Source organism: Entelurus aequoreus, linkage group LG25 (assembly GCF_033978785.1).
Source record: "Entelurus aequoreus isolate RoL-2023_Sb linkage group LG25, RoL_Eaeq_v1.1, whole genome shotgun sequence".
NCBI lineage: Eukaryota > Metazoa > Chordata > Actinopteri > Syngnathiformes > Syngnathidae > Entelurus > Entelurus aequoreus.
Window position 1 is genome coordinate 36,482,261 of NC_084755.1, and position 14,636 is coordinate 36,496,896.

General features: G+C 38.1%; 1 protein-coding gene across 1 annotated transcript; it reads left to right on the plus strand.

The window, feature by feature from the left end:
* The first annotated feature begins 2,357 nt into the window (after positions 1 to 2,357).
* si:dkeyp-72e1.6 (transmembrane protein 238-like) lies at positions 2,358 to 4,999 on the plus strand. The gene is made up of 2 exons (XM_062036585.1): positions 2,358 to 2,898; positions 4,895 to 4,999. Exon 1 carries the CDS (start codon positions 2,413 to 2,415, stop codon positions 2,896 to 2,898), a length of 486 nt encoding a protein of 161 aa, XP_061892569.1. The 5' UTR covers positions 2,358 to 2,412; the 3' UTR covers positions 4,895 to 4,999.
* Positions 5,000 to 14,636: the final 9,637 nt, after the last annotated feature.

Consider the following 14,636-nt stretch of genomic DNA (forward strand, 5'->3'; position numbering starts at 1 on the left):
TTTTTAAAAGGCCGCTGTGTACACGGACGTAGGGAGAAGTACAGAGCGACAATAAACCTTAAAGGCACTGCCTTTGTGTGCCGGCCCAGTCACATAATATCTACGGCTTTTCACACACACACAAGTGAATGCATGCATACTTGGTCAACAGCCATACAGGTCACACTGAGAGTGGCCGTATAAACAACTTTAACACTGTTACAAATATGCGCCACACTGTGAACCCACACCAAACAAGAATGACAAACACATTTCGGGAGAACATCCGCACCGTAACACAACATAAACCCAACAAAACAAATACCCAGAACCCCTTGCAGCACTAACTCTTCCGGGACGCTACAATATACACCCCCTACCCCCCACCTCAACCTCCTCATGCTCTCTCAGGGAGAGCATGTCCCAAATTCCAAGCTGCTGTTTTGAGGCATGTTAAAAAAAATAATGCACTTTGTGACTTCAATAATAAATATGGCAGTGCCATGTTGGCACTTTTTTTTTCAATAACTTGAGTTGATTTATTTTGGAAAACCTTGTTACATTGTTTAATGCATCCAGCGGAGCATCACAACAAAATAAGGCATGTGTTCATTGCACCACTGTATATATCAGTAATCAAGAATTGGACAATATTGGATATCGGCAAAAAAGCCATTATCAGACATCTCTAATTAAATCCAATCATAACTTTATTCTTTATTCGGTGTTGGTCCTTTTCCCTTCACTAATGTCTGCTACAAGAGAAATAATTAATTGTGGATCTTTGCAGGAAACTACATAAGTTGAAGTGCATGTCACGTACATATACACAATATAAGTAATGGCTCCCATTTTTATAGTCTTTGGTACGACTCGGCCGAGGTTTGAACTCCCGACCTACCCATCTCAGGGCGGATACTCTAACACAGGGGTGTCCAAAGTGCGGCCCGGGGGCCATTTGTGGCCCGCAGGTCATTTTTTAACGGCGCATTTTAAAAATACGAAAGAAAAAAATAAAAAACTTGATAAGTGGTATAAAAGAGCAAACAGGTGAAATGTAACAAGAAAATGTTGCAATGTTGACTCTAATAACACAAAGATGCCATGCAGGCTGTTTCTTTCTTTAAAAAATAATAATGAATCAAAATCAATGTCCTTATGAATTATTGGCTCCAATTACGTCACATCTGAGATATTATTGGGGAAAATGTTGCATATTTTGTGTTTACCATATAAAATACTGAGCTGTTTTTATAAAGGGCCTAAAACGAACAAACGAAAAACATAAACAACAATAAAACGTATAATTGACGGATAGATCTGAAGTTGATCTCGAGATTATTGTGTTGAAAGTAAACAGTAAAAAAAAAAAAATAGAATTTATTTTTTAACACTATAATAATTTTAGTGTGATTTGTTTTTAAGTGTCTTTGCTCAAAAAATAATAATAAATTAAAATCAATGTTACGAGTTATTGACCTTTTATTTATCCATTTATTATATAATCTCGAATATTCCACTTAAAAGTTTTATTGTGTGAAAATATTGCATATTTTGTATTTTTTCCATAAAAAGACTGGGTTTTCTTTGACAACAAGAGCATACAACTTAAATCTTTAAAAAAACGTTATATTGACAGATAGACCTAATGTTGATCTAGAGATTTAAAACTTGAATAATAATAAAAAAAATAATAATACTAAATAATGACACATTTTTTATATTTTTTTGACCATAACCCTTTGGGGTCCCCGGGATCAAGCCTGAGTGGAGGCCTATTGTTTTTTTTGAATAAAAAATATCAAAATGGCCCCCGCTTGCTTTGATTTTTCAGAATACGGCCCTCAGTGGAAAAAGTTTGGACGCCCCTGATCTAACCACTGATAGTGGTTAGGGTGTAAAAATGGGAGCCATTACCTCCCTGCTTGGCACTCAGCATCAAGATTTGGAATTGGGGGTTAAATCACCAAAAATTATTCCCGGGCGTGGCCACCGCTGCTGCTCACTGCTCCCCTCACCTCCTTGGGGGTGATCAAGGGTGATGGGTCAAATGCAGAGAATAGTTTGGCCACACCTGGTGTGTGTGTGACTATCAGTGGTACTTTAACTTTAACTGAATGATGTCCGTCTATGAAAAGGAGTTTGACGCCCCTGCACTAGATGGCGCCAGCGTGCCACAGTTTGAGAATCATTGCATTAAATATTTTACAAAATTGACAAATTAAAAAAAATTATATTATTATAATATATTATATAATTAATTATATATTTCCATGTGTAAAGTCGATATAATAACAAAGTTTTCAAGAATTTCCCGGTGACGTCCTCCGGCGTGGCCCCGCCCCCACCTGCCCCGGCCTCACCTGGCTCACCTTCCAGCCGCCTCGCCGACACACTTTCTCCGGAGCCCCTCTCGGCCCACCGCAGCCCGACATGGAACCGGCGTACCGGGGTCTGGGCCGCTGCGTGTGCTGCTTCTGGCTCGCCGTGGTGTTCGACGTGGTGGGACTGCTGGTGCTGCTCGTCGGCGTGTTCGTCAACGTCTTCTTCTACGACCTGCTCATCTACGCCGGCGCCATTGTCATCTTCCTCAGCCTCGTCTGGTGGGTCTTCTGGTACTCGGGCAACATCGAGGTGCTGGCCGCGGAGCTGGAGGACGACGTGGGGCTGACGAAGAGGGGCAAGGAGGCTCCGGGCGGCATCACTGGCGCGGTCCGCCGGCTTTCCAGTCGGGTCTCCGCCGGCATCAGGAACTCCTTGCGCGGGAACAGAGGACCGGACCGGTCGGGTCCCGCCGTGGCCTCCGAGCCGGTGGTCGTCACCATGGCAACCTTGAGGCCCAATGAGCGCTCTATGGACACGATGGGGTGTGATGACGTGGGAATGCCGCACACCTCCACGGAGACCTCACCTGCATAGGTAAGTTTTATACACAAATATATTCATAACAATGGTAACACTTTAATATGGGGAACATATTCACCGTTAATTAGTTGCTATAGTAACATGCAAATTAGTAACATATTGGCCTATTATTAAGTACTTATTAATGCCGTATTCTTAGGGATGTCCGATAATGGCTTTTTGCCGATATCCCGATATTGACCAAACCCTTAATCATCGATACCGATATCAACCGATACTGATATACACAGTCGTGGAATTAACACATTATTATGCCTAATTTGGACAACCAGGTATGGTGAAGATAAGGTCCTTTTTTAAAAATTTTATAAAATAAGATAAATAAATTAAAAACATTAAAAGAAAGTAAAACAATATAAAAACAGTTACATAGAAACGTGTAATTAATGAAAATTAATAAAATTAACTGTTAAAGGTTAGTACTATTAGTGGAGCAGCGGCACGCACAATCATGTGTGCTTACGGACTGTATCCCTTGCAGACTGTATTGATATATATTGATATATAATGTAGGAACCAGAATATTAATAACAGAAAGAAACAACCCTTTTGTGTGAATGAGTGTGAATGGGGGAGGGAGGTTTTTTGGGTTGGTGCACTAATTGTAAGTGTATCTTGTGTTTTTTTATGTTGATTTAATACAAATTAAAAAAAAAAAAAAAAATGATACCGATAATAAAAAAAAACAATACCGATAATTTCCGATATTACATTTTAAAGCATTTATCAGCCGATAACATCTCTACTTATTCTGCATGGCCTTATACAACAACCCTAACCCTCTAACGCAGGCCTGGGCAATTATTTTGACTCAGGGGCCACATTTAGAGAAACAAATGTGTCTGGGGGCCGGTATATCTATCTTTTAGGAACACTAATACAAAACCTCACAATAATGTCTGATTGAAAGCTAAAAACGTTATGACAGACCGCCTTAAAAAACGTAATGGAATTTAAAATTTTTCTATGAAGGATAAAACACTGAATATTGACAAAATATGAATTTCACACCCCGTTTCGATCGACATATTTTACAATCGAGTGAAACGCAACAAAAAGGCAACAAACAGTGAAATATGAACGCGAAGGCTACAAAATAAACCCGCCTACAATCTGATATATCTGATATATCACTAAGCTTTAGAACTTTGTTGTGAAAATCTCCTTCCGCGTCTGTGGAAACACTCCCCGCCCACACTGCTTGGTGCCTCGTCTGAGCTGCTGTGACGTAGATCAGTGGTCCCCAACCACCGGGCCGCGGCCCGATTGGTACCGGGCCGCACAAGAAATTAATTTTTTTTTATTTTATTTTATTTTTTTTAATGAAATCAACATAAAAAACACAATATATACATTATATATCAATATAGATCAATACAGTCTGCAGGGATACAGTCCGTAAGCACACATAATTGTATTTATTTATGTTTAAAAAAAAAAAAAAAAAAAAAAAAATTTAATTTTTTTTAAAATCCACATTAGCAATGTATAGAGTGTATTTCTTTCAAGTTAAGACTAGTTTAAAGTTATCTTCATTGAAAAGTACAGTGCTTTTCCTTCAAAAATAAGGACATTTCAATGTGACCCCAAACTTTTGAACGGTAGTGTGCGTGGACATTTCTTATTCAGCATCATAACTTTATTCTTTATTTATTTGTCTCCTCCAAGAGAAATAATTAAAACAGTTGATCTTTGCAGGAAACTACACAAGTTGAAGTGCATGTCATGTACACAATATAAGTCTCTACATTTAAGACGTATTGTCTTTTTATGTTTGTTTTCATTTACAATTAACAATGAGTATTTTTTCGGGTCGATTTAAATGGACCTTAATGCTGAACTAAACGCTCCTTCTATGTCAGCTCAGTGTCTTATCAACAGCTAATTATTAACCGTGGCTCAGCCATAAAAAAAACACACCAGTTCAAACAATAGAAATGTGATACTTCTTTATGTCGGCCTTCAACTACTTCCTGTTTTCCCTTCACAGACTCAGTGAACGAGAACGAGAACCGACGTCACTCAATGAACTTTTTTTTTTTTTTTTACAATTAATGTGTGGAAAACACAAGTGATAGCAGCTGTGGAGATTTATACGCAATTAGAATCGTAATTACGTATTTATGTTTTTAAATAAATGTAAAAAAATAATCTGTTTTGTTGCAATCATTCAGCGTTAAACGTTAAAGGGCCGGATGGGCGATGCCACGTAAAGTGCGGTTTCTAAAGTGTATCCGGAAAGTATTCACATCACTTCATTTTTTTACCCCCCACGTTCTGTTATGTTAGAGCCTTATTCCAAAATGGAGGACATTTGTTTTTGTCCCAAAATTCGACACACAATACCTCATTTTTTTAATTTAGCAAATGTATTCAAACTAAGAAATCACACGTACAAACCCCGTTTCCATATGAGTTGGGAAATTGTGTTAGATGTAAATATAAACGGAATACAATGATTTGCAAATTATTTTGAACCCATATTCAATTGAATATGCTACAAAGACAACATATTTGATGTTCAAACTCATAAACATTTATTTTTTTTGCAAATAATCATTAACTTTAGAATTTGATGGCAGCAACACGTGACAAAGAAGTTGGGAAAGGTGGCAATAAATACTGATAAAGTTGAGGAATGCTCATCAAACACTTATTTGGAACATCCCACAGGTGTGCAGGCTAATTGGGAACAGGTGGGTGCCATGATTGGGTATAAAAGTAGATTCCATGAAATGCTCAGTCATTCACAAACAAGGATGGGGCGAGGGTCACCACTTTGTCAACAAATGCCTGAGCAAATTGTTGAACAGTTTAAGAAAAACCTTTCTCAACCAGCTATTGCAAGGAATTTAGGGATTTCACCATCTACGCTCCGTAATATCATCAAAGGGTTCAGAGAATCTGGAGAAATCACTGCACGTAAGCAGCTAAGCCCGTGACCTTCCATCCCTCAGGCTGTACTGCATCAACAAGCCACATCAGTGTGTAAAGGATATCACCACATGGGCTCAGGAACACTTCAGAAACCCACTGTCAGTAACTACAGTTGGTCGCTACATCTGTAAGTGCAATTTAAAACTCTCCTATGCGAGGCGGAAACCGTTTATCAACAACACCCAGAAACTCCGTCGGCTTCGCTAGGCCCGAGCTCATCTAAGATGGACTGATACAAAGTGGAAAAGTGTTCTGTGGTCTGACGAGTCCACATTTCAAATTGTTTTTGGCAATTTCGGACCAAAGAGGAAAAGAACCATCCGGATTGTTATAGGCCCAAAGTGTAAAAGCCAGCATGTGTGATGGTATGGGGGTGTATTAGTGCCCAAGACATGGGTAACTTACACATCTGTGAAGGCGCCATTAATGCTGAAAGGTACATACAGGTTTTGGAGCAACATATGTTGCCATCCAAGCAACGTTACCATGGACGCCCCTGCTTATTTCAGCAAGACAATGCCAAGCCACGTGTTACATCAACGTGGCTTCATAGTAAAAGAGTGCGGGTACTAGACTGGCCTGCCTGTAGTCCAGACCTGTCTCCCATTGAAAATGTGTGGCGCATTATGAAGCCTAAAATAGCACAAGGGAGACCCCCGGACTGTTGAACAACTTAAGCTGTACATCAAGCAAGAATGGGAAAGAATTCCACCTGAGAAGCTTCAAAAATGTGTCTCCTCAGTTCCCAAACCTTTACTGAGTGTTGTTAAAAGGAAAGGCCATGTAACACAGTGGTGAACATGCCCTTTCCCAACTACTTTGGCACGTGTTGCAGCCATGAAATTCTAAGTTAATTATTATTTGCAAAAATAAATAAAGTTTATGAGTTTGAACATCAAATATGTTGTCTTTGTAGTGCATTCAACTGAATATGGGTTGAAAAGGATTTGCAAATCATTGTATTCCGTTTATATTTACATCGAACACAATTTCCCAACTCATATGGAAACGGGGTTTGTACATTTTTACAGATTTGAATTGTTCTACAACCAATGATATTATTAATAGTAAACGACATGTTTTCCACCACTTTGTAGTCGGGATACTTTGTGTGTTGTGAAGTGGATTCTCAAGTAGTGCAGTAATTAGTTGTTTTAGTCAGAGAACTAATGCACTGAGGTGTTGGTTTGTGCTGCTCTGAGAAGAAAACAGGGTGTTTTGTAGAAGGGGCTCAGGGTCGGTGACATCAATAAATCAATAATCAATCACATTGCAGAAGCAAAAGTGTGAGTGTAAACCAGCACATTAATACACGAGTCATTCCAAAGGTTACACACACTTGTTATCACTCTGCTGGGAACACGGAAGCTGCTGCCTGTTACACATGTGCAGTGCATGGACATTATATTTATTATTCTACTTATTTTGTGTCTGGTTTTGCATCATCCCGACCACATGACCACAGCTGCTTCCAGAGGGAAGTGGGTCGTAAACGGCGTTGCCTTTGGTTACCGAACAGTTCAAAAGAAGAGGTTGTGAAATAGTTGAAACATTATGTCGCCTGGAGGGGATTCTGGTCCTGTTTCCTCTTCGCTTTTATAGTCCTTAGGTCAGACAATATCTTTCTGTTGGATTATAATACATGAAAGACAACAGAACACCTTCATTTTGCCCCCCCCCCCCCCCCTACACAGTGGAGTTTTACGAGCCTTAATCTTGGTAGGTTCCAAAGACAGCTTTTGTCTTCTCACCAGACCCTCAATGTAACACAACGTTTTTGTGATAATTTACAAACAATTATTCTAACAGAATTCTTTCCCATTCTTGCTTGATGTACAGCTTAAGTTGTTCAACAGTCCGGGGGTCTCCCTTGTGCTATTTTAGGCTTCATAATGCGCCACACATTTTCAATGGGAGACAGGTCTGGACTACAGGCAGGCCAGTCTAGTACCCGCACTCTTTTACTATGAAGCCACGTTGATGTAACACGTGGCTTGGCATTGTCTTGCTGAAATAAGCAGGGGCGTCCATGGTAACGTTGCTTGGATGGCAACATATGTTGCTCCAAAACCTGTATGTACCTTTCAGCATTAATGGCGCCTTCACAGATGTGTAAGTTACCCATGTCTTGGGCACTAATACACCCCCATACCATCACACATGCTGGCTTTTACACTTTGCGCCTATAACAATCCGGATGGTTCTTTTCCTCTTTGGTCCGGAGGACACGACGTCCACAGTTTCCAAAAACAATTTGAAATGTGGACTCGTCAGACCACAGAACACTTTTCCACTTTGTATCAGTCCATCTTAGATGAGCTCGGGCCCAGCGAAGCCGACGGCGTTTCTGGGTGTTGTTGATAAACGGTTTTCGCCTTGCATAGGAGAGTTTTAACTTGCACTTACAGATGTAGCGACCAACTGTAGTTACTGACAGTGGGTTTCTGAAGTGTTCCTGAGCCCATGTGGTGATATCCTTTACACACTGATGTCGCTGGTTGATGCAGTACAGCCTGAGGGATGGAAGGTCACAGGCTTAGCTGCTTATGTGCAGTGATTTCTCCAGATTCTCTGAACCCTTTGATGATATTACGGAGCGTAGATGGTGAAATCCCTAAATTCCTTGCAATAGCTGGTTGAGAAAGGTTTTTCTTAAACTGTTCAACAATTTGCTCACGCATTTGTTGACAAAGTGGTGACCCTCGCCCCATCCTTGTTTGTGAATGACTGAGCATTTCATGGAATCTACTTTTATACCCAATCATGGCACCCACCTGTTCCCAATTAGCCTGCACACCTGTGGGATGTTCCAAATAAGTGTTTGATGAGCATTCCTCAACTTTATCAGTATTTATTGCCACCTTTCCCAACTTCTTTGTCACGTGTTGCTGCCATCAAATTCTAAAGTCTGCGGGCCTGCCGCGGAGCAGGGTGTGTAAGGGCCGGCCTCGAAGTCAGCGGCAGGTGAGTAGATTGCCCAGCTGGGCCTGGTTATCTAATCACCTGTCGCCCTTATTAGCAGCAGCCGGACCGAGACACGTTTTTTTGGAGTTGGAGTTGGAGCCAAGAGCAGAGACACTGAAAAGTCTTGAATATTTATTGCTGGAAGGCAAACCATACTTGTGTATGACAAATAAAAGACTTGCTCCAACCTCAAGAAGATCAGAAGAACCCACCACACTCGGAGACTTCCACACAGTCGTAAGTTCCTTCCATATGCTTCTTTCTTCACTAATTTTTTTTATGGCGCATCACTGCAGTGGTGTCGATATCGCCACCTTGTGGTGGAAAATTGTAACAGTCATAACTTCCTTTGCACATGCTTCAATCTTCCTGAAATGTTTGATGGTCAGTCGGGGTGTTGGGTGGGATGCAACTGCATGAATACTGCTGCGCCGTTTTTTGCCCCCTTGTGGGGTAAAATGATAACAGTCGTAACTTCCTTATACATGCTCCAATATTCCTGAAAATTTTAGCGGTGGGTCAGGGCATCGGGGAGGACGTGACCACAAGCATCATGGATGCCGGCCGACTTGTGTGAACCATGCGGTGCAAGGAGGCGAGGACCCGCTCATCGCTGCTCAAGGCTTCAAATTGGTTTTGTGTTTTTGTCTTTACATTCTATTTGCCTTGCAAGATCATTTCTATTTATTGTACTTGATAATTTATTCCTATTAACCTATATGACATTCATAACCTCCTCTATATTATAACTTATTAAAGTTATTATAGTACCGTTTTTGTGGGACTCGTTGGGCTAAACCTGGGACGTTTAACCCGTTTGGTGCCATCTCATACCAATAAAGTCCCTTTAATAAAGCTGATTAGATCAAAACACAGAGAGGGGATGCAAATAACATCATTTTGATAAATGCTTAAAATGTAGCCTAAAGTTTAATGGTAAAGAAATCAGGAAATTGCTTTCGAGAAAATGTCTTTACTGTGAAGAAAGAAAAGTAGTGAGAATATCTCCATGTCAAGAAACTAGACTTCGGCTGCGCCATGATGTCTCGTTAGTAAACACAGACACGCCCGCCCCCCCACACACACACACACACACACTCAGCACGCCTCTTGTGACACAGGAAGAATCAGAAGGACGACAGCGCGACTCTCCAATAAAACACACTCAAATCTTCTGTTTCTAGCCGATACTATATAAAAAACTACGTAAAATAACGCAGTAACGCATCATGTAGTAACGGTAACTGAGTTACTGGATATAAAAAAAAATAACGTGTTAGACTACTATATACCGCCAAAAATAATGCCGTTACAGCAGTGGTCCCCAACCTTTTTGTAGCTGCGGACCAGTCAACGCTTGAAAATTTGTCCCACGGACTGGGGGGTGTTTTAATTTATTTATTTTTCTATTTTTTTTTTTTCATAAAGAAATACAATCATGTGTGCTTACGGACTGTATCCCTGCAGACTGTATTGATCTATATTGATATACAATCCATGTATTGTGTTTTTTATGTTGATTTAACTTTAAAATTTTTTTATTTTTTTTAAATTTTTAATATTTTTTTTTTTTTAAATTTCTTGTGCGGCCCGGTGGTTGGGGACCACTGCGTTACAGTACTTTGTAACGCGTTAGTCCCAACACTGGTGTTTACTAACAACAAGACGTCATGGTGCAGCCGAAGCCGAGTTTCTTAACATGGAGATATTCTCACTACTTTTCTTTTGTCGAGCACAAAGAAAATAACATTTTAGTTAAATGTAAGCTGTGTCTTGGATCAAAGATCCTATCCACTCCCCAAAACAGCAATTCAAATCTGCTGAAACAGCTACAAAAGCAACACGCTTCGACGAAGCTAGTAAAGAGAGAGACAGACTCCGATACCACTTCACCTCCACCTCCACCTAAGCAACAGCGGCTGGATTTTAACGGAGGCACTGCTAGCCAGGACAACATTGATAGAGCCATTGCAGCGTATGTGCTAGAAGACATGCAGGCTATTTCTACAGTGGAGTCACCCGCTAATTAGCATGAGAGCGGGCGTCAAATGGCACGAAAACATTTTCCACGTACCTGGACACAGTGGACAGTGAGTACATAAACATGGAAAGCGAGCTAAACTCTGCCTCTGCTCACCATTCAGCACTGAAGGTACACACACTCTGTCAATTCTCTTATATACTCTTTCATTCTAGACTTCTAGAGTGTTTGATTGTCACATCACTCTAAATGTATAGACTATAAAGTTCACAAACATAAAGAGGGATGCTAGTGGGCCAGGCCAATCTTTCCTTTTCTCTAAACTAAAACTGGGGAAATGCGTAGAATGTTCTGGGCTTCAGTACAGTGTTGATCTCCTGAAGACATGATTTTATTTCACAATTCCTTGAGAGAGAAAAATGCCTGGTTAGGCATATGTATAGCAGTGTGTGTGCGGTATATAGTGACATGACATATAATCATGTCATGTGTGCCTTCCTTGGTTTACAGCTATGTTATGCTGTTTGTTACTTATGTATGTTAATGTTGCAGCTATTTAAAAAAGTTTTGTCAATTTGTTCTGGCCTGAAATAAATTGGCCCTTTGAAATGTCAAGTTGATCCACAGATTGTATTATTCTCCAGTGCAATAACAGTACTGTAATGAAGGCTAAAAGGGCATTAATGGGAGCTTTAAAAAAAAAAAGGGGGAAAAAAGAAGTAACTAAATAGTTACTTTTCACAGTAACGCTTTACTTTTTGGTGTAAGTAACTTGAGTTAATTTTGAAATGAAGTAACTAGTAACTGTAACTAGTGACTGGTTTTCAGTAACTAACCCAACACTAGTCATGATGATGACTGAGGAGTGCGACGTTGTCAACTTTTCACACATTTTCACTGCAGGACTTCTTTCATTCAGCAGTGTCCTAATCAACATGCATGTTCCCTCAGCGGCCGATGGGGGCAAAAGTGGCGCAACTGCATGAGAAATCAGCGGGAGCAGCAGAAGAAGAAGAGACTTTGCAGCGACCAATCAAATGAGCTGCTGGGGAGCCGGGGCGTGGTCATCCTTCTCTGCGCGAGGCTTTCTAAACTGTCGTGTGGTTGTCTCGCATCTTGTGCATCAAACACAAGAAGTTGTATGAGCCTACATTCTTGGAATATTACAATATATACAAATGTTGCCTCAAATTCAAGCATAATTAAACTAAACGCACCACTAAATGAAACCAAAGCCATCATGGACGCTCTTCAGTATCGTGGCCGCTGATTGGCTCGGCCTAAAAGCAGCGCTACTATATTGAATTACGAGTGCAAAGATGGTATTTTACGTTTACATGTCTCTAATAATGTATTCAGCTCGTAAACAATATCTGTAATGCTCCGGCTATTAAACTGCTGGACTTATCATTTGTACTCCATTGACCACGTAACAATTGCTGAGATGTTACTGACGTCACATCCGGGGGGGGATTTGGAAATCCACGCCCCCCGCAGCTCATTTGATTGGTCGCTGCAAAGTCCTTTCTTCTTCTTCTGCTGCTCTCGCTGATTTCTCATACAGTTGCGCCACTTTTGCCTCCATCGGTCGCTGAGGGAAAATAATAATAATACCTGGGATGTATATACCGCTTTTCTAAGTACCCAAAGTCGCTTTACATGTTAAAAACCCATCATTCATTCACACCTGGTGGTGGTAAGCTACTTTCGTAGCCACAGCTGCCCTGGGGTAGACTGACGGAAGCGTGGCTGCCAATTTGCGCCTACGGGCCCTCCGACCACCACCTATCATGCAAATCAAAATGCATGTTGATTATGACACCTGCTGAATGAAGGAAGCTTAATGTATCTAGATGTATATATATATCTATAAATATCCATCTAGATGTATATATATATCTATAAATGTCTCTAGATGTATATATATATATCCATAAATATCTATCTAGATGTATATATATATCTATAAATATCCATCTAGATGTATATATATATATATATATCTATAAATGTCTCTAGATATATATATATATATATGTATATATATATATATATATATATATATATATATATCTATAAATGTCTCTAGATATATATATATATATGTATATATATATATATATATATATATATATATATATATATATATATATATGTATACATACATCTAGAGACATTTATAAATATATATATATACATACATCTAGATAGATACTTATATATATATATATATATATATATATATATATATATATATACATACATCTAGAGACATTTATATATATATATATACATCTAGATAGATACTTATATATATATATATATATATATATATATACATACATACATCTAGAGACATTTATATATATATATATACATCTAGATAGATACTTATATATATATACATACAAGTATCTATCTAGATGTATATATATATCTATAAATATCCATCTAGATGTATATATATCTATAAATGTCTCTAGATGTATATATATATATCTATAAATATCTATCTAGATGTATATATATCTATAAATGTATCTAGATGTATACATATCTATAAATATCTATCTAGATGTATATACTGTATATATATATATATATAAATATAAATGTCTCTAGATGTATATATATATCTATAAATATCCATCTAGATGTATATATATATAAATGTCTCTAGATGTATATATATATGTATCTATAAATATATATCTAGATGTATATATATATCTATCTATAAATGTCTCTAGATGTATATATCTATAAATATCTTTTTAGATGTATAAATATCTAGATGTATATCTATAAATGTATCTAGATGTATATATATATATATCTATAAATAGCTATCTAGATGTATATATATATCTATAAATGTATCTAGATGTATATATATCTATAAATATCTAGATGTATATATATATGTATAAATAGCTTTCTAGCTGTATAGATATATCTATAAATATATATGTAGATGTATAGATATATCTATAAATATCTATCTAGATGTATATATATATAAATATCTATCTAGATGTATATATATATCTATAAATATCAATCTAGCTGTATAGATATATCTATAAATATCTAGATGTATATATATATACATAAATATCTATCTATATGTATAGATATATCTATAAATATATATTCTAGATGTATAGATATATCTATAAATAGCTATCTAGATGTACATATATATCTATAAATAGCTATCTAGATGTATATATATCTATAAATGTCTCTAGATGTGTATATATATATCTATAAATACCTATCTAGCTGTATATATATATAAATAGCTATCTAGCTGTATATATATCTATAAAATATATCTAGAGGTATATATACATCTATGAATATCTATCTAGATGTATATCTATAAATATATATCTAGTTGTGTATATATATATATCTATAAATATCTATCTAGATGTGTATATATATCTATAAATATCTATCTAGATGTATATATATATGGTGGGGGGGGGGTGTTGCCAATCAACATATTAATACTGTTAAATATATACGGATCGATACTGAAATATTGATAGAGCCAATACCACATCCTAATGCTCTAATATCGACCCCCCCAATTCAAATATTGATACTCTTGATACTTTAGTTCAGGGGTGTACACACTTTCTCCACCAGGGGCCACATACTGAAACTAAGTATGCGGGGCCATATTGATTTTTTTTTTCAAAAACAGATACTGTGTCAGCTTTGCATTATCCATCCATCCATCCATCCATTTTCTACCGCTTGTCCCTTTTGGGGTCGCGGGGGATGCTGGAGACTATCTCAGCTGCATTCGGGCGGAAGGCGGCGTACACCCTGGACAAGT

Bases quoted from the DNA above. Each gene is read 5' to 3' on its own strand.
- si:dkeyp-72e1.6 (XM_062036585.1), top strand. From the start codon at position 2,413: ATGGAACCGGCGTACCGGGGTCTGGGCCGCTGCGTGTGCTGCTTCTGG.